The sequence below is a fragment of the Magnolia sinica genome, chromosome 16 (assembly GCF_029962835.1).
Source record: "Magnolia sinica isolate HGM2019 chromosome 16, MsV1, whole genome shotgun sequence".
NCBI lineage: Eukaryota > Viridiplantae > Streptophyta > Magnoliopsida > Magnoliales > Magnoliaceae > Magnolia > Magnolia sinica.
Genome location: NC_080588.1, coordinates 10,016,365 through 10,037,783, shown reverse-complemented (window position 1 = coordinate 10,037,783; position 21,419 = coordinate 10,016,365). Strand labels below are relative to the sequence as shown.

Here is a 21,419-nt window from a genome sequence, read left to right as displayed (position 1 = left end):
CTAAACTATAGTATTTGGTCTCGCCCGTCAGTAGAGATCTTTCTATCAGGATTTGAGGGTCGTGATCCTGTTTCGACCTTCGCTCGATGCTCGCCTAGTCTCAGCACTCGTCTTCTTCTTTGAACGGGTCAGGCAGCTAAGCCTGGTCTCATCCGGGGCCACTCTCTTCCTTCCCATAAGGGAAAGGAGTGTGGAGAGGGAGAAGATAGCGGTGACTAGCTTAAAAAGAGCCATTGAGTTGACAAAGCTTGAAGGATGAGGTGGGTTTGTGAGTTTGGAAGGATATGAGACACCAAAGAGTACTTTAGTGCTCAAATAGGTGGAAATGGAGAAGATGGAGAGATGAAAATGAGGAATAGTGAGGTAAGGATGAATAAGATTGAAGATTTGAAGGTTTTGAATGTATGGAAGAAGGGATTTGAGAGGGAAAGAAAGTTTTGGAGGGTTTGGGAGTGAAAAGTAGAGTTGGAGGGGTGTAAATGGGTTAAAACAACAGGGGGGCTTTAGAGGGTTAGTGGGGTAGTCCCACACATGAGTCAGGGCCCACATGGTCGGGCGGTGGGTGGCGCACCGCAGATCGGGCGGTGCCACCGCCCGGACTCTGGTAGTCCGGTGGTGGTTCCGCATAGGGGCGGTGTCCACCCCTCCCCAGGATGTCAAAAATATGTGGGACCCCCCCGGGTCCCTCTGTAAATTACGGTGTGGCCCCCCACCTCTGTTTGATATGGTTTCGGGTTCCATCTCGCATATATTCATGCTTTTTGGGTCTTTTAAGTGTTGAATTACGCCAAATTATCGTCTAAACCTGTCGATTGATGGTCTGGAAATGAATTGGGATCATCTCAAATGATCACAGGTGCATACAGGTCATACTACAACTGTCAGTTTCGCCCGTCGGCAAAACTTGGGATTCTAATGTGGTTTCTAGATTCCATTGCCCCCTCCTAAGTTAGAGTGTATTAGAGTACATTGTGTTACCATAATTCAAGTCCAATTTAATCCAAATCATGCTCTGATACCATCTTGTAATGCCCTAAAAATCGGGGGTCGAGCAAAGCTCAACTCCCGAAGTTCCAACGCATCACTTATGCAACATAGATTATGATGATTATTATGAGTGCATTCAAACATGAGTGAGGTTATACTAAAACAGCATATCATACTTTAGAGTTAATGTGATTTGGCAGCAGAAGACTGAAATATATGCATTTAATTATGAAAACGTTTCACAAAGTTTGGAGTATGAGTATGAAACCGGGCTAAATATATATATATACATGTGTTGATCCACAATACACAAAATACAAAAAATTGTAAATGCCCAACTAATTAATATAATCCCTGTAATCCCATCGAATCAGAACAAGGTCAATAAGGACCCGCCTGATAACTGAAAATAGGAGAATTCTTCCTCCTCGTCCATGAAGTCCAACTCTGTTGTATAGACCTCACCATCACCTGCATCTAAACCAGAGTCTAGGTGGTGTTTTAAAACATCGTCCCAGGTGGGAATGAGTAGCTAATTCAGTGGAACTATAAAGCAAAGGTTAACATGTTATCAATTCAGTCAAGCAGTAATGATAAAGCAGTACAACAATCATTCCTAGGTACTCTGGTTAATGCAACAATGATATGTGTTAATTATGCATGCCCTCGCCTGCACTCCCTCTCCGACATGATCTCACGATCGCAGCATGCACTCCTTCCTCTATGCTCAACTCCAATGCCAAAGGCACATGCAAATGCAGTGCATGTACGTGATTAGCCAAGTTCTTAATTAGGCATAGTCATACAGCAGGATTGGGAAGCTAAGGTACCTCCCTTTGTATCATTTACCCAAATAATGATCCATCTAGGGTTGTCAATCCTAGTTAATCACATACGATAAGCAAGTTCACGAGTTTACACTGTAGGTTGTTAGGGGAGGTTTATCACCTCAATGTAGGCTTAATTCACACTCGAGGTCATTACCACTAACGCCCTACCAACTGGTAGTTTATTTTCGAAGGCTTGTCACCAACCGGACTGGGGACCACAGCCAGGCTACGCAGGGGTAGGCCTATTTTATACTCGAAGTAACTATGGAAAGGCTCGTTGCTGTAACGTAGTCCTAGGGTATACTCGAGGTCACTATGAGAGGCTCGTCACCTGATCATAGGCCGACAGCACGAATACAGTGTCCCATACACCACCATATTTGGCTCACAAGTTTAGATTGCTCACTGGTCACTACGGGGAGGCTCATCGCCCTAGTGTAGGTCGACAGCTCGACCACGACGTCCCATATACCACCATGCCCTGCTTATGAGTGTTAGCGGATCGTGGTACCAAGGTTCAGTGAGTTTTTCACTGGTAAGTTTGGTACCTTAGGTTAAGGAAATAGTGTCCATACATGGTGAACATGCATTGGGTTAATCGGGTTACTTGACAAGCTCGACTGGTACGAGCGTACATTGAATTAGTCGACATGGAGTGCATATGCACTCCTTGTGGCCTAACCACAGTTGATAATTAGTGTATGACTCGGATTCCTCGAACGTATCCGTCATGGCTAAAACAGTTTGGCCACCGATCGTAAACTATTATCGATTGCCTGGACTACATCGTAGCCCTAAACACACTTCAAATACAATAGACATTCATACGTGCTAGTCAAAACAGCATTTAGCAACCAATTCAAATATAAATCTCATATAAGCGTTTTAACGAACACATAAAGTACATGTTATCATACATAGGCATTCATCTATAAATCACGTAGTAGGAAGATAAGTTACATGAAGGAAACTGTAACTATAGACAAGGTAATTGAGAATCCCATCTCAATGGCCTCATTAAATACAATTCAAAAAGCATTTACTCATTCAGGCATTTTATCAAACACTTAGGCTACCCTTTACCCAATATATGAACTAGGTTAGTTATGGCATATATTGTAGCAAATCATCACACAGTAATCATAATGCCGATGACAACCATGAATCCTATGTTTACAGTCATGACGAACACAAATCATAATTTCATATTCATTCGAACATTTCAACAAACACATGGAATGCATCTTTGAATTTAACATAGTTCACATATGTATAATATATACAAAGCATCGTAACTAGGATTATATGGTAGCAATCAAGTCAGATATAAATCATTAGCTGACATTAAAAGCCTTGAAAACCATAACCTAAATGTTTATAGTCCGCACCTTTCACTGGTAAACCCGTACCGAGCTCAGTTTGAACACTACGTCTTTGTCTACGACACAATGGCTACCTAAATCACGAAATAGGTTAGCTATTTCATGGATTCACCTACTTGGATACCTAAAATAGATTACAGTTAGGATTTCTTACCCAAAAATGAATTCGGATTCGTCGGTGTAGCGACACGGGAGAAGGGATTCAGCCCGTGGAGTGGCAGGAACGAATCCCGGCATCAAACCACAACTCTCTCTCACTTCTCCTCACTTTCTCCTCCTCTTTTCTCTTCTCTCTCCTAGGGTTAAAGAAATTGTATAGAATGAGAGATGGGTGGGTTAAGGCCCTTATATAGGCCCAGAATTGATGGTAATGGCCCCAGGGCCATGGTATACTTAGGTTATAGCCATAAGGCATCTGTTTCGGGCCAACGGAGCTCATATGGGGGTCTATTACTTGTACACGGTCAGGGGCAAGTTCTCTGACAATGGATCTAAGCCAGGTTAAGATTTCAATCCGATCGGATCAGTGGATCGACCGCGGAGGACCTGTTTCAATTCAACGGTCATCGCCACTCGATTAGGTCCACAAGTACACTGACATGTGTTAGAAATTTTTCTTGATCTAAGGATGTATTTGGGTCAGAATCTGATGGTCTGAAACCTTACATTTGGCCTGCAAGCGAATGGCTCAAATCACTTAAGTTTAAGTTCATTTCCTAAAGATATTCGCGTTTCTTACACACTTCGCTCTAGGCCGAAGTTGTACAGTTTGGGATACTATTTGGACTTAATTTCTGAGATAGTTGTCAAGCCCATTAAGGTGGTCATAACCGTATAGTTTCGCTGTAATCAGACTTTCGACTCGCGGTCCAGGTCCAATACGGAGTTTCAAGATGCTCTTGATAGCAACTAGGTTTGAGATTGCTCTTAGATTTTTAAGTAATATTGAGTTAGTGATTATAAAGGTTTTGGGTCTTGTAGTTCATACAGAAAGTGGTTCAAGCCAAATCCATCAATTGTTTAGTTTAGTACTTAACTAAATTCTGCCCTAATTACGACAAGATAAGGTCCTAGGGTAGTTGTATGCTACCATTTGGCACTTTTAGTTAGTATATTATTTAAATTATTTTTTTAGTAGTTTTCATCAAGTCTACTTCATCTCTACCAAATTTCATTAGATTTTGTGTTGTAGAAAAATTATAAAAATTTTAGAAGTAGCAGCTATCCAAACTAATAATTTTTGGATAGTTGTCACAACAACCTATATTTAACTATATTAGTATTTTTATTATATTTTTCACTTATTTTTATATGAAATTAGACTTATCAATATTTAATCTGGCTTTTGAATTACATAAATCAGAGTTATAACGAGGGAGATATGACTCTTTGAAGTCGATTGAAAAGTGCAGAAAATCTGCAGCGAGGGTCCACCATAACTTGGTGCTCCGCCGCCCGCCCGCTGTGGTGTTTGGTGGTGTTTTGCCATGAGATTTTGAAATGGGTGTATTTTACAACCCGAGATGAGTTATTCGATGTGCAATATATGATTTTGGGGTTGGAGAAGCTGATCTATCCAAATAACTATTTATTTTGTTATATTTCATAATGTTAATGGTCAAAAATCTATTTTATTTATTTATTTAATATTTATAGTAATTTTTTGTTTAAGTATTATTTTTTATCACCTAAACTTTAGGATCCATGTCTAATATGAAAGTAGTTAAAAAATTTTAAGAATAAGGTGGTGAAAGGTGAGATTTTGAAGGAAATGGGTTGAAAGGGGATTTGAGGCTCTAGGATTGAGTTCTGAGAAGTCAACAAGGGGGTTATGATTGACCCATTGCTTAAGGACGTCTAACTCCAGGTTGACAAAAATTCGGGGCGTTACACGAACAAAGGCCAATTTAGTGAGGCTAACATATCTATCAGATGAAAAGAAATTTGCCATAAAGGCATCCTGCATTTGGTCTCATGTACGTATAAATTTGAGTGCCAAGCCCGAAAACCACCTGAAGGCTTTTTTTGTCAGAGAGGATCCAAATAGTCGTAAATATTATTATGAGATCATTGAGAAGTTTTCCATGGTCGTGGTGAAATACATCAAGTGTTCCTCCGACGATCCATCCCCGTTGAACTTTTGAAAGTTTGGATATTTGAAATTTGTTGAAAATGACACATCCTTGACCTTGGTACGATATTTGAAAACAGAATCTCCAGTTCTCTATCTCTTTCCATTCGCACGTCTTTGGCTATTACTTGGCGGATTTTTTCTTGAGTTATTGTGCGAATAGCGGGTGTTGATCCATGCGATCTTGCTTCAGCGGTTGCGATCCTTCTACTTGTTGCTCATTTCGATTCACAACAACCATCATGATAGGAGCGGTTACTTGGGATACATTGCGAGTCATGTTGCCAATGCCTCTCTAAGGTTTTTGCATTCTTCTATTAAGATGGTCTATATATGTGCCATCTCAACCAGGCATTTGTCGGTGGATAGTGGCTAGGTTTGACTTGTTATTGCCATGAAAATTGTTGCCTCTTTACTTCTTAATTGTCTAGATGTCAAGGGAGAGAACAGATAAGTCGTCGTGGGGGAGTTTAAAGAGAAAGAGCCGACGATGGATCTATTAAAATTTTCGCATAGTCCCAGTGATTCTAGTGGTTCTAACCAAGGTGTGCTTAGTGTTGATACTCTCGATGGGGTTATCGCGACAAATTTTGGGGATGATGACTCATTTTGTTAAAGGAGTCTTTCCCTTTTCTTTCCAAGTAGGCTATGAAACTATAACCAGAAGGGTAGGAAAGTCTTGTAGAGCGAAGAGAGTACTTTTGGCCTATTCGGGATAAAGTGGGGGTGGAGCTAATGTGGGGTTGTGTCTTGCAGCATTGCATGTAACTAGCCCTCTAGTTGCCCGTAATGACATTGGACTCCTCATCGGGAGAAAACGGGTCTTCGCCTTCCTATATGCCACCATTGTCCATTCTTCATCATCCTCTTGTGTTGTCAGCGAAGTAGAAATCACTCACGACATTACTCGCTGCTTTCTATTGTCGGTTACGACTGATTGAACTTTCCCTATGGTCCTTTTGAATAGTGATTGAATGTTACTGGTGTAGTCAACAGGGAATCCGTTAGGCGTGAAATAGAAAACCACATTGATTGGGAGAGAAGTGATTGTGACTGTGAAGAAGTACCTAGATAATGAAGCAGTCAGTAAGTCATTTAGGTTAAATCGTAGTGTACTTTATTTTAAACATGAAGGGGGGTATGTTCCCATTGAGAGTCACCATTCTGGTGCCATTACAGTGCCAATTGATGAAAAATGTCCTTTAGTTATCCCATTGTTAATATCAAATGTAGATATTACAATCAGAGATTTTGCATTCGATCCCTAGTGGATTCATCATTTTGTTTCAAACAAAAAAAAATTATCAAAGATCGGAATATCCAAAACGTGCTCAGTAGTATCCCAGTTCATAGCCTCGCAGCTTCTCATATTCCTGTGCAGGTATTGCAATCCCTGGAAAGGCGGATAGCAGATTTTCTGTGGGGTTGGTCGGAAGGAAAGCATAGTTCCATTGGCGCAGTTGGCGGTCTCTAGCTCTCCCAAAGGCAGAAGGGGGCATCAGAATTAGGAGGCTAAGTGATATCATGCAGGCACTTAGGCTGAAAATGGCCTGGTCTTTTCTTTTCTAGCATGAACACGGTCTATGGAGGAACTTCATGGTAGCTATATATGGATCGAGCCTCAACCCAAATAAACAAAGGCCCACCCTTGCTTTTGCCTCCCCTATTTGGAAACAAATCCATCGTCTTCTCCCTTCAGTGGAGTTTGCTGCGCAGCTACAGATAGGTGCAAGAGACAGTAACCTATGGAGTTGGAATTGGACAGGCCTTGGCCCACTCCAGGGGATTGATGGGATCCATATCCCCCCTCCCTGCGTCAGCTCAAGATTAATCAATTTTTGGGCAGATCAGACCCTCTCCCCCCATGATTGGTATTGACATTCCTACCTCAAGCGGTGTCAGATTTTATCTTTCAAGCAGGTTTTTACATTTCTACTAGGCCTGATATCCCTTTTTGGCCATTCACCCCATCAGGCGAATTCTCGGTTTCATCGGCTTGGAACTGATGTAGAGCAGCCCAACCGAGAAAGCAGTGGGCCAGATGGATCTGGCAGCCCTCCCTTCCCCCAAAAATATCTACATTGGTGTGGAGAATCTTGATGAAGGTAGTCCTGATAGAATGTAGAATCCAGGCGAAATGCATCCATATGGCAACTAAATGTGTTTGTTGTTGTTCTAACGAATCGACGACCTATCCTAACGGGTCGGGCATCGACTGCGAATCAATCTCCCACTTATTCCTCGAAGGTGGCCTAACTAATACGGGTTGGTAATTCATCGGATCCTACTTTGGCATCGACACTCAGCGAGCCTCAACAGTCGAACAATGTCTAGTCCAATGGTGGTCAGCGCTCGCTGTGGGCCGTCATGCCTCCCTACCCCATAAGCTGGCTCCATGCTATATGCTCTGGGAGGTTTGGAAAGCTTGAAATGCAGCGATGTTCTCGGGTATCACGCCCTCCAAACAGGTGTTACGGGCCCCCATTAAAAGGTGGTTAGACTTCTTCAAGGAGAAAGCAGGGTCTATGCATGCTCAAACCCCCTGCCTGCATCAGCCACTCACTCTAGGGTATTCTCCTCTTTCCTCCCATGCGCAGCGCAATCCCTCCAATTACATTGTAAGATGGTAGCAGCCTCTTATTGGATGGGTCAAAATAAATGTCGATGGGTCATCCCTTGGGAACCCTGGCCCATCAGGAGGAGGGGGTCTTTGCAGAGACAATTTGAGTGGATTTCTCTTTACCTTTGCGGAAGGCTATGGGATGGCATAAAACTCCCATGCGGAACTCAGAGCCATCCATGATGGTTTACACCTGGGCCTTTTAAAGGGGTACCATCAGATCATTATCGAATTGGATTCGGAATTAATCTTCAACTTCCTCTCGGGTGCAGCAACCCCAGGGTGGAAATGGCTCTACTGGATTGCCAGGGTGACCTTCTCCCACTCCCTAAGGGAAGGCAGCGCACCCGCAGACGCCATGGCTAGGTTGGGTAGCGGGACCCAAACCTCTTTCTTCTATTACATGCTGGCGGACCTTACTACTCACACCAAAGGTCTCATCTTCTTGGACAGGGTTGGGCTTGGTTCGCTGAGAAAGTGGTAGTGTTTTTTGTGCAGTTTTCCTTTCTTCATGATAGGTTGGCCCATTCACTTTTTGTTTTAGCCAACTCGAATCTCTCTGTAAAGATGTGATCAGCTTGATCCCCATATATGAAATTTACTGGGTTTTTCTCAAAAAAAGAAGAAGAAGAAGATTGGAATATCCACATTCAACAATACCAAAGGAAAGTCAAAGAATGAATATCATCATTTTATTTCTTTAATTTGAATTCTTTTTACATCCCTAACATTGCCCTTGATTCTAAAACATAATACACGTAATCAATATAATTGAAAATAGTTCAATAATGATAATTTCGGTAGCATCTCGGCTTGCATAGCGTTCATCGTAATGACATAGGAGTTGTGGGGTTTGAAACCCCTGTTCCATGCTGAAATGCCTAAAATATGTGTATAGGAGATCAAATCCCATATTAATCGGGCATAGAAGATCAAATCTTAGACTAATCTCTAATGGTGCATAATCATCGAATATAGTGGGGGCTTTTGTTGCGCGGTTGTGCAAATAGTCCTTGTTGCATAGTCACGCAATAGGTTGTTCTTCCACTCTGCTCCTTGCATCTTCTTCCTTCTATTCTCTTCTCCCATGTCGCACCGTGGGATACTTGAATGTTGCGACTCTTGGCTCTGGAAGACTCTTGAAGATTCCTCTAATCTCTCTATAACTCTTCACTTATTCATCGTTCAAATGAGAGGAGAGAGGTATTTATAGGCCTCCACACATGTGAATTGCAAGATTCACACAACCGAGGGTCATTGTGCAATCGTGCATCATACCCCTGTTGTGCGGTCACACAATAGGTTTCTGTCCAATCTGGGTAGCCTGCCTGCAAGCTAGTATTCTGGCACCATTATCACCATTGTGCAGTTGCGCAATCCATCTCTATTGTGCGACCGCACAACAGGACCATCTTAAGAACATTATTCATATTTGTGTGCCCTAACATTCATCCCATGTTGTTCATTTATGGCTTGTCATCACATTTACATTTATACTGCACATCTCCTTTCTCACACACTCCCTGTTGTATTTTCTTTTTAGTTTTTGAAATAATCACCTCAATTATGATCAATATCAAGCATTCCATCTCCATGGTTATGATCGTAGTTGAGTTATTTTAGTTTTGCCCATAATCCAAAAAAATTCATAAATCCTATAAAATGGAGACAACACGTCAGTGCGGCAGAGAAGGGTTCCTAACCCCTTTCTTCTCCATCATCTAGGCCCTTACTAGGGATCTCCAATTGTGAACCAATAACGACAATGGTGAATTCAAGTCAATAATACTATTTTTGAGTCAATAAAAACATCTCATCCACTACAACATAAAAAAAAAAAGTTGTATATAAATCCCTAATGGAATGCAATAATGAATGATGAGATGATGCCCAAGAGTGTTAAGGAATATGAGAGTTAGTTGTTTTGCCCATGGGCTGTTAGGTTATTGGTTGAAAGTGGGTGTACATTTTGAAATATAACCATGATAGGGTCCTTTACTTGCCATAAAGCACGTCTAATGGGGAAGGGCTTTACTCAATACTTTGAGCTAGACCTTCTCATTAATAGCTAAACTTCTTCTTTTGTTTCTACTTGTACATTTTTAAAACAAAAAATTATGTGTGTGTCTCTCTCTCTCTCTCTCTCTCTCTATATATATATATATATATATATATATATATATATATAGAAATAGTACTATCAGGTTGACCTCTCATGAGGTCGATCTGTGTGGGAACCCCCGTGATGTGTGTCAAACATCAATACTGTGCATTTGATGGGTCCCCTTTAGGTTAAAAATCAACCGTATATGGAACTTAGGTGGGCCATACCATCTAAAACCATGTGAAGACATGCCTAAAACATATAAAGGCACTTGGTGGGGCCCACCTCATGAGTTTTGGATGAGGCTAAAACTTGGTCCGACCCCTAATCCTGGTGGGACACACACAATGAATGGACTGAATTTGTGAATCACATCTTAGTGGGCCCAATAAATGATTATGAATGTTTTAATGGGAGGGTAACCCCTCTCAACTATTGTATGTGGTGTTTCCCACCCAATTCATGGATTGACTTGATTTTTAAGCCCATGGCCCACCATGAAATGTTTCATCTAGATGATGAGATAGATTTTCAACACACATCAGGGTGTGGGCCACACAGCTCGACCTCATGAGAAGTTCCCATGAATTGGGCCCGCTAATATGAGAGGGGCAGCACAAAAAAAACTAATAGGCCTCACTTATCACATGATATTCCTTAAAAACACTAAAAAAATATATAGTAAAATAGAGACATGGCATACTTTGCATCCAACCATCTTACATGGTCATTTCCAGAAGAGCTCCAGCTCCCATATAAAACAATGGAAGTAATTAGCCTACGCACAAAGACACATCTAGCAAAACTCCACCTACCCAATCTGCAACCCATACAATATAGCAACCTAAACTATAAACAACTTCAAAGAACAACATCTGTAATAGCTCTAGATTTTGACTCTCATAAATGACACGAAAAATTGAATTTCAAGGTAATAATTTGAATATGATAGAGCATAAATACTTCACATATTCCTTAAAACTATATAATTTCATATTTCCATGGAAAACATAGTATAAATGACGAGGAAAATTAAATCTCATTCCACAATAATAACACATACATTTCATAAGTAACAAGAAAAAACATCCATAAGAAAATATTAGTTAATGCAATGCATGATATGTATGCTTTGATGAAGGCACCTTGTCTTCGTAAAATGGTGAAGAGGGAGTCCCTAGCTACTAGTCTCTACAGTTATGTGAAATGGAAATCTCTGTTACCATAAATACACTGCTTGTAAATACTAAAATCAATGCTTTTAAAAACTAGAATTAAATAATGGTAAGAAAGTACCTTCATGCCCTGTTCACTCATGTGGCCTACGCATGCATGCCACATACGTATGGACCACCCGATGAAGTACTCCCGATCAACTTGTAAAGGTTTCCATTCCTCTGTGCCTTCATGATTATGAGTGCCCCCTTTGAAACTTTATGCATATGATCAAACCCAATTCAAAATTCTCGCTTAAACCATTCATCTTAACTTTCCATAGTTTAAAATTATTTTTACCAAAGTATTTTTCTACATTAAACTTCGGATTAGATGCCATTGATACATTGCTTTCAGATTCGATCTGCTTACTTTCAAATTCGATCTGCTTCCCAACTAGAGTTGTACACAAGTCGAGCATGACATAGCTTGACTCGACTCGACCTCTAGATGACCCCAGCTTGAACTCGGCTTGGCTCGGTCCTTGAGCTTGACTGGCTAGCTCGGCTCGATTCGGTCAACAGCTCGGGCCAATACAAGCCGAGTTCGAGCTAGTGGGGCATTTTCTCAAACACATGGAGTGCACCTTCAATATCTCACAGTATGCAAAACATCAGCAGTAGTTTATAGGTATTTCATCAAATACTCAGTAGGCAGCATCAAAATCAAGATCCAAAGGTATTATCATGTAATGTTTTTCTTTTGGTAGTGATTTATTTCATATCCATACCTTCCTCACTACCAGCCAATCTCACAGAGAATGTATACACCTGAAACAACACTTCATTGAGTCATTTCATCAAACACTTGGTTAGCACCATCAATATAAAAATAACTAAGTCATCAAACTAGTTCGATCCGAGTTGATTCGAGCTTGACCAAGCTGGAACTCGGCCTGAAATTTTTTCGAGCTCCAAAAATCAAGTCGACTTGACTCGAACTGAGTTTCGAACCGAGTCAAATAGAGCTTTTTCGAGTCAAGTCGAGCGAGTTAACCGAGCTAACTCGATTCGTGTATAGCGTTATTCCCAACGATATATAACTCTGATACCACTTGTTGAAAACCATGGAAACACCCATAGACAAATCAAGAAAAGTATATGCAATTGTACAACCAAGTCTAGATAAGAACAATATAGATTTTACATGGAAAAACCCTTGGGGGGAAAAACCACGACACAAAGTGACAAGTAATGCACTATGAAAGTAGAAATTAAAAGAGAGAGTCTTACCAATTCGAACAAGCCTTGAATCTACTTCATAAGCCCTAGTTATGCCCTTGAAACTGATGTAGAGTGGGTCGCGGACAGTTTCATGGCCAAGATGGATCAGAAAAGGCCCGGTCGACGACAGAAGTGATTCGGACCATCGGACCTTAGATCAGACGTATCTCGCAATCCGGAATGAGTTAGCTGACGTAAAATATATGATTTTGGGGTAGAACGAGCTACTTTAGCCAACCAACCCGCTACGTCGGGTTGCGCCGCCCGAAATTACGAAAAACCCCTTGATTGATGGTCGTTTCCCTGTTTTAATTTTGTTTTTACTATAAATAGTAAGTTTTAGTTTGATTATAACTCTTCATCCGTTGGGCTTTAGGAGTTGCGCCCAACGTGAAAAGAGCTTAGAATAATTAGGGGAACGGTTTGGTGAAGCCAAATAGGACACTTACTATTTTTGGCCGAAAACCTTGCGCACTAGTAGACATCATGACCGTCTATAAATAGTAAGTTTACTATTTATAGTAAGTCGCGGATTCTAGGAGTTTGAGTTGTAGTTTGATTATGATTTCTTTCCCATTGCTTGATACCCTTATTTAAAGGGTTGTGAACTCGATTTTAATAATTCATCAATCAGTTTCAAATTTATTAGAATTTATTTCTATTTTCTGCTTTCTTTCCTCGTGGATTCGAGAAGTCTCTGTGAGGAGTCCAAAGAAGTTCCGTGGATTCGGAATAGTTATCCTCTTGAGGAAGACGGTGCTCGACCTCACGTCCTCCCCTGCGTCAGAAACCTTAGTAATGAATTAGAGAGCCCTAGAATACCTCTCTATTCCCTAATCCCGATTACATCCAACATATATACTATCACAACTGGAATAGAAAACAAATTCCCGATTTACATAATTCTACCAACATCTTCGATGAGACCTTCGATGTCATCAACAACCCATCAAGGATCTATCAATTCACATCTAACTTACTTCATTGACATAAAGTAACCACACTAAAATGTTCTAACAACTAACACAAATTTTTTGAATTTTATGATGGCATCGGCATTTGCTCGATGGCTTCAAGTGGTATATTAATGACATCGACAGAAACTGTTAATGACAAATTTAAGACACAAACAACACAAGGTGCACGATACCCACTGATATACACGTTTGATGTCCCGCATGTCTCCGCTGCCGCTAATAACTGTCATTCATATTAATAATACAACAACTTCTCCTTACAATACGGGGATTTTTATTTATTTATTTATTTCTCTTTTATTACTGAAATTTGGCCCTGTCTACAGGGAGGAGATACAGCGGATCAAAGCTGCGAATCCAGATATTCCTCATCGTGAAGCCTTTAGCATGGCCGCGAAGAACGTACATTTCAATGGAACTTTCTCATTTAACTGAATCATATTTTCTATCCTTTTTATTTTTAATTAATTAATTAATTAATATTTTGATCCTGAATAATTGACAGTGGGCTAGGAATGACCCGAACACGACGCATGGATCGGCTCCTGAGAATGAAAAGCTAGTAAATATCATCCACGAACATGTAAGTAAAGAAATCTAATGAGGTTCACTAAACATGCGAAGCTGGCATACATGGTGAAGATCCAAGCCATCCATGATATCGGCAGGAAATCAGACAATCAACCCAAATGATGGGCCAGTGTAGGAAACAAATGGACAAGTAAAATAAATTATTCTAGCTACCTGTTTGTTCATATGGTGTGGCCCACCTGATGCGTGGATTGGACTGAACTTTGGGCCATGGAATGTGCACCATATGATAGACGGATCAGATCATGCAGAAATTCCAGTCAGCTTGGAAGGTGTGGAGGTGTGGTTATGGTTCATGGTTTTATGGGGTTTGAATGGGCTGTGCAGGAACGAGCTAATGGGGTTCTTCTGGAGGGTGTTGATGAAGTGCAGTGCGTGAAGAAAGACGGTTAGGTTGTTTGATCAGCTTTTGTTCTTAAACTCTTTCTTTGCTCAGTGACGTTTGTTGCTTGATGGATTAGTGCATGTTTTATTACGAAGATGTAACTTATCTAGTATTTTGTACTCAAAATGGATCAACTGTGGGGATTTGAATAATATTTGGCTTTTGTTACTTTACACACATACACATATAGAGAGAGGGAGAGAAATGCTCACACACAATTAGTTAGACAATTCAAATTGGTCCAACTAGTTGTGCATTATAAATACAAAAGGCATCTCTCTTTATTCACATGTAATGCCTCCTTATTAGAGGGTACATTCATCAAGTTTTATATAGGTACAATGGGAATGTGTCACATATCTAATCATTTAGAAAATAGGACATACTAATTTTATTTTATTTGCGAAAGAAATTATTAAATGATTGTAATCACTTAGCCACACATGCAAGTTGAATTTGAATTGTTAAAATGAATTTCTAACAACTTAATTTTCCTGTAGAAGAATATCTAATTATTAATTATAGAAAAATAATATTTTATATATTTGACATGCTTATATGTTTATAAGGGACTATAACTGTTTAACTGACCGGATTTATTACACATGCGGTGGATTGACCAAATAAAAAGCAAGTGTACAAATTCTCTGTATATTCCTTTTTCTTTTAAAACAAGCTTCCTCATCTTCCTCCCTCTCTTCATTTAGTCCCTCTTTCCTTTATTAACACTCTCTCTCCCCCTGTATTGCTGCAACAGGAAGCTTGGTGGGGCCCACCGTGATATCTGTGATAAATCTATCTGGCCCATCAGTTTTGCTAGATCATGTTAGGACATGGATCCAACAATAATATAGATTTAAAACTCGAGACCCTCGTAGGGCCCACTTTGCCACACCACAGGAAAGGGTGAGGATCGAACTTTCACCGTTGAAACATTCATGCGACTAAAAAAGTTTTGGATCATGCCTTTTTTTTTTTCCATCCCGGTAGGATTGACCTCATGAACGGTATAAATGGCATCTATACATCATGGTGAACCCACGGAGGTTTCACCGGTAGGGATTCCCCGACCCACTTTTTCTAGCTGGGTGGTCCACATGAGTTTTAATTAGGTAATAATCCCGCCCATCCCTTGCTGGGATGGGCAGGGGCTCCGAGGGGCCACCGTGATCTACAGTTTCATCTACTGTCCATCTTTCTTTTTTTTTTTTTTTTTTTTTTTCATATCATTTCATAAGAAATTCTCAATAATAAGGCAAATTTAATTCTCAAGTGGATCACACCAGTGGAAGCAGCGGTGATAATGACACCGGTCGTCGAAACCCTCGTAGGGCCCACTCTACAATTTTTATCTGCTTGATTTTTGGGTTCATGACCTAAAGTACCTGGGAAAATGAATGGACGGCGTGAATATACAATACATGCATCCAGGTGGGCCCCTCCATCAGGGAGGCACCGTATTGGGTGAGGCCACCCACACCTAATCCAGTCCCGAAGCATTGTAAAGTATGTCGTTGCTGCTCTGGACTCCTGTTGCTTTTTTAGGCCCCAACAAGATGTGTGTGTTATATTCACACTGCTCATTTATTTTTCCAGATAATTAGAGTATGAGTTAAAAAATAAGGCACACCCAAAGCTCAGTGGACCACACCATAGAAATTAGTGTGGATTAAGAGCTTACAATTCAAAACTTCTTAGGTGCCATGGAAGTTTTGAATCAAGTATATATTTTTGTTTTCCTTTCATCCAGGTCTGTGTGACCTTGAAAACATGTTAGCTAGAAAATAAACATCATCGTGGGCCCTATGAATGTTTCAATGGTGTGCGTTCAATATCCACTCATGGATCATACCACACGAAACAGTGGATATTGATCTGGAAAAACTAATGGACATCCTTTTTTTTTTTTTAATTTTTTTTTTTTTTAATATATAGGAAGTAGCTTTTTTTTTTTTTTTTTTCAAAAAGTGTCTGTGTTCATTTCCAAAAAATCGAGCTATACAAAACTGGGGACTCCCTTACATAAAACTGGAGCCCCAGACGTGAAAAACAGCAAAATAAATACATATTTAACATCACCTAAGATCACCGTATATTAATCAATCCCAAACCCACTTTATCAAGAAAAATGAAACCACGAACCTGACGAGGGATCTCAGATTAGTTTTTGAAGCAAAACCAGGACTGAGATGCACTTCCTAGATGGGCTAGAAAATCAGCCGGAGAGTTACCTTCCCTTAGGACGTGCATCACTCTGGTCGAAACCCCCCTTCTCAACTGGTTGATCCTATGCAACCAATATTTCCATTTCCATCCAGGCTGCGCCCCACCATTGATCAGATCAACTACCAGCTGCGAATCGAACCCCAAAATAATTTGTCGAAAGCCCCTTTGAAGACCCATCAATAGGCCATCATGCACAATGCGCAATTCCGCAATAGTATTTGATCCAACACCATAACTAGCAAAAAATGCAAAAATGAACTCCCCCTTCACCCCTCTACCGATGCCACCACCCCCTGAGTTCCCCACATTTCCCCTGGCTGAGCCGTCAATGTTAATTTTAACCCATCCCATGGAAGGCCTTTCCCACTTGATGAGGAACAGACGACTATTGTTTCCTGAGTAAGAAGGCGCAACATCCCAAAGCCTCCAATTTTGAGGCCCCCTTCTCCTTGACAAACAACCATTGGTTATATCACCATTCAGAAGAGTAAACTACCATTTGATTTTCTGAATCACACGATCTGTGGACACCGATCGACTATCAAAAACAGCTGCATTTTGAGCTTTCCACAGTTCCTAGATTAAAAAGTAGGGAATGAGCATGTTGCTTACCGACCGACGCTGCAAGGAAGATGCTCCCGCCCACCACTTTTGAAGCCTGGCTTCAATCGAGAGAACAGGCATGACGCTAATCCCCAGCGAATAGCCAATAACTGACCACACGGATTGCGCCATGGAGTTGTTTACGAACAGATGAAGAGAAGTTTTGATGGCAGAAGATTGAGTGGCATGAAGATCCCAACGTACACACCTGGACGCGAGTTGAACTCCCTAAGCTTGTACCGCACTATCCACCGGGACTAATGGACATCCTTGATATACAACAAGTACATGAACATGCCCCCTGGTCAGTGAAACACCCACTAACGTGTGACCCAGGGTTACAAACCATCACCCGATTTACAAACTGACTCCGATTGGGCAGCAACAAAGCAACCTAGGCTGGTGCTGTGTTGACATGGCAAATTCTATGTGCCAGCCATGATGCATGTGTTATATCCACTGTTCATTAATTTTCTCCAATTATTTTAGTGCATGAGCCCAACAACCAGTAAAATCCAAAATTTAATTGGACCACACCACAAAAAATAGTTGTAATAATAATCCCACCGTTGAAATCTTCCTGGGATGACGATGATATTTATTTGCCATCTTACCTGTTCATAAGGTCACACTACAACAAATGAGACGTTTAGCGGCGCTCACAAGCGCTGCTATAAGTCCCTAAAAGCGCCGGCGATTCTATTATAGGCACTAGTCAAGCGCCGATAAATGGGTATGTCGCTAAAAGCATTGGCGGCGCTAGGTAACTTCTAGCGGCGCCTTTTTGAGCGCCGATAGCTGTCTGTTTTTCCGACACGAAAAAGCGCCTCTAAAAATCACTTAGAGTGCCACTAAAAATGGTTAGTGGACACTTTTTCTTGCGAAAAAGCGCCGTAAGATTTCTACGCAAGCGCCGGTAGAGGCCTTTGTATGGATTTGTGAGGCCCTAGCATGCCAGTAATTTTTTTTTAAATATTTGAAACATAAAAATGATGCAATACAAATAAAACTGAATATTAAACAAAATTTATATTACCACACAATAAAAAAAAAATTACAATAAATGGTCTTGAATGTAAATAAATAAAAACAAATCCTCTATATGGTCTTACTCCTAGCACGAGTGGCGTCAAAAGGCTGAAGTGATTTGAGCTCTGGATTGCCCCACTTGTTTGCAATGAGAAGAGTGGATCACCCACCATTAGCCCTTTGAAAATTGCTCCTATGATAGCCAGAACCAGGCTAGTCCTTAGCTGCTCCATGGAAGTTGGTTTTTCGACGCTTTACGTGGCTTCCCATCAATGGCATAATTGACAATGGAACAGGCAAAATTGACAGCAATAACAGTGAAAGCAGTGAGGGGCTGCAACACAAATAAAAAAGAAAAATCGGGATGAAGATCATCTCTGATCTAACACCAATAAATTGTTCCTGCATGTGCCATCTTTCACATCTTTCACAAGAGAATCTGCTGTCATGTTTGCCTCTCAAGCCGTGGCTTTGTTTCCGTTCTATTTTTACTTGCGCTTATAGGATAGATGAGGACCTATATTTTTGTGTGCTCCCACCTTTCCGGGAAAAAAAGTACAAGTGGATTATCTATTACTAGAAAATAACGCCTCAATTGGGGATTGAGTAAACACTAGTGAGGGTCATGTAATACAGCTCAACTCCTTTTCTTTTTCTTTTCTAAATTAACACGCGCTGACTTTTATATTGAAATATGAATTTCCTTTTTCTGAAGGAACATTCTTATTGGATGCTTGTTTTGCTGGAGCATATTGCCATAATTGGTTGCATCCAACAACACCCTATTATTTAGTTAAATAATTCATCATGGATTATGGGGTTATAGTTGCTTTGATATTGTGAATCGCTGTAACTAACACTTCCTGATATTAGACAGAGAACCTGTTGGTTACAAAATACATAAGCTTCTAACTCTAAGCAGATGGTGAATCTGCAGAATGTTCTGAATGGCATATGGTGACTTCCTAACAATAAGCTTATATACCTGAAATATAGCAAAATGTTCTGAATATGCAGGAAGTATTTTTACTTTTTACTTGTGCGCCAGAGGAAGTACAAAAGGACCTCCAGCAATTAGGATCTCTTTATTAGCCAATTCTCTATCTTTTCCTGCCTCTATTACAGCCATGGTAGGCTTTAAGAAAAGAAAGAGGTGAATACTCAGCCAGCTTGGTATTAATTTTGGTGTATAAGATGACTTTTCAAATCAGGACATATACCAAGATGCATAATCTATGGTGCAAAAATAAATTATCTGTAAGGGAATTTTATGATGATCAATCAAAAGGACTTCTGCTTTTACCTTCAAACCTACACAGCCTACCATTCGTGTGACAACTGTGACAACATCTGGGTGGCGAGCAACCTGAAAATTTTTAAAGCTACATTAAAGAATGAAATTGCCACTAACCATAAATAGAAAAGAAACTAGATAATGTGGCAGACCTCTATGACAACTTCCTCTCCAAGAATGATCTCAGGCCTGTGTTCAGCATCAGCCAAAGCCTCTTTGAGTTCACCAACTAATGACTCATTTGTAACAGCAACCAATTGAGGTAATGTTTTCACCTATTCAATTAAAAAAATAATTTTTGAATGTTACGTAAGCATTGAAATTTGAAATCACTTTCAGTCTCAAAAAATTTCAATCTTAGGCATAAGAAAGCAATATAATGACATGTTCAGTAGATTCAAGTCCTTTCTTACCAGTGTTTAAATTATCTTTTAAAGTGGTATGCACTCATTTTAAAGTGGCACTCAAACAGGCCCTTGGCATTTGAATTTGTATGATTATGCGTGTAATCTGGTTGAGATTTGGGTGTAACATATTTCTCCATATGAACTTTTATGCATTTCTCCATACGCACACAAACATGCAAGGCAACCATATCTACTTGAACATGAGATTGTGAGTATCCACCATAGCTGCTGACTTTACTTTGCTAAACACTCCCTGCAACGAAAAAAAAAATTTGTAATAAAATGACTTAGTGAAGAGAAAACGGATACAAACTATAGTAGGTCCACAAAAGATCATATTGGGGTGGTCTACCTGATGCACAACCTAGATGTAGCACATGTATGTCACATTCTCATGTGTTGGAATGTCTGTTGTCTATTGAATTAGCAAACCTTTACAAGAAGGGTGTAGCCATGAAAGATGAAAGCTCACCTTTCCTCCAAAATGGAAGACGAGCAAAGAGAACAACAGTTGGAATTCCCACAATGTAGAAAGCTCCAAGGTTAATGAGAGCACTGGTCTTTTGCCCCCCTCATCCTATAGCAGTTCCTAAATGATTGAAGAATTTATAACAGCATGTGACTGATTCAAATTGAGAATCTTCACAAACATGAAAGTGAAAATGACTAAAATCTACTATAAACATGATTGTCATGAGCATAAATCTAGAACTCACTAAGTTGACACATTTGAATTCCCACATTGATGATCAAAGTTTGAAATTCCAATGGGAATACAGAAGCAGTTAGAAGCTGAAAACTTCAACAATGCTTCCAAAGCATCACCAAAAAACAGAGGCCAGAAAAGAACATTCAATTTTGGCCTCTATCATGTACTAAGACTCCAATCTAGTATTGTGCTAGGTTGCCTCATTGAGGAACCATAAAAGTTTAATTTCCACCACCCAATCAATGGGCAAAACCACTTGACAAAATTGCACAACAAAAAGCAAGAAGGCCCATCTCAAGCAAAATTAGAGAAATAAAATGAATATCACCTCCTTATATTGCTTCCTATACATGGTCCAGGAAAGCTTTGACAGCTTCAGCTGGCTGTGGAAGTACCTCTTGCATTTTGAATTTGCAAACAACAGTTAAGGTAGATCCCAAGTTAGAAAAGGTGACAGCAAAAGTGAGATACAGACATTTGAATGAAATATATAGAATACAAGCTACCATATTGTGATATGCTACATTTTGAAAGGTACTGTTTGCAGGCAAGTACAATCCAATACAAAATACACATTAATATGGCACCATTCTAATTCATAGTAATGGTGGAAGCCCAAGTTGCAATTCCATGCAATTCGAGTTGTGTACCAAATAATTTTAAAGGTCATAGCAGCAGATATGGGGCCCAGTTCCACATTGTTCAG

General features: G+C 40.2%; 1 protein-coding gene and 1 pseudogene across 1 annotated transcript in view; one reads left to right on the top strand and one right to left on the bottom strand.

Moving 5' to 3' along the window:
- The window catches only part of LOC131229101 (protein DROOPING LEAF), a 35,578-nt gene extending 20,958 nt beyond the window's left edge, over positions 1 to 14,620 (top strand). The window contains exons 5-7 of the mRNA XM_058224970.1: positions 13,796 to 13,871; positions 13,975 to 14,052; positions 14,388 to 14,620. Coding sequence (XP_058080953.1) covers positions 13,796 to 13,871; positions 13,975 to 14,052; positions 14,388 to 14,453 — 220 coding nt within the window. The 3' untranslated portion in view covers positions 14,454 to 14,620. The remainder of the gene's footprint in view (positions 1 to 13,795; positions 13,872 to 13,974; positions 14,053 to 14,387) is intronic.
- A 3,903-nt stretch (positions 14,621 to 18,523) lies between these two features.
- Positions 18,524 to 21,117, bottom strand: LOC131229858 (1-deoxy-D-xylulose 5-phosphate reductoisomerase, chloroplastic-like; annotated as a pseudogene).
- Between the last annotated feature and the right edge of the window lie 302 nt (positions 21,118 to 21,419).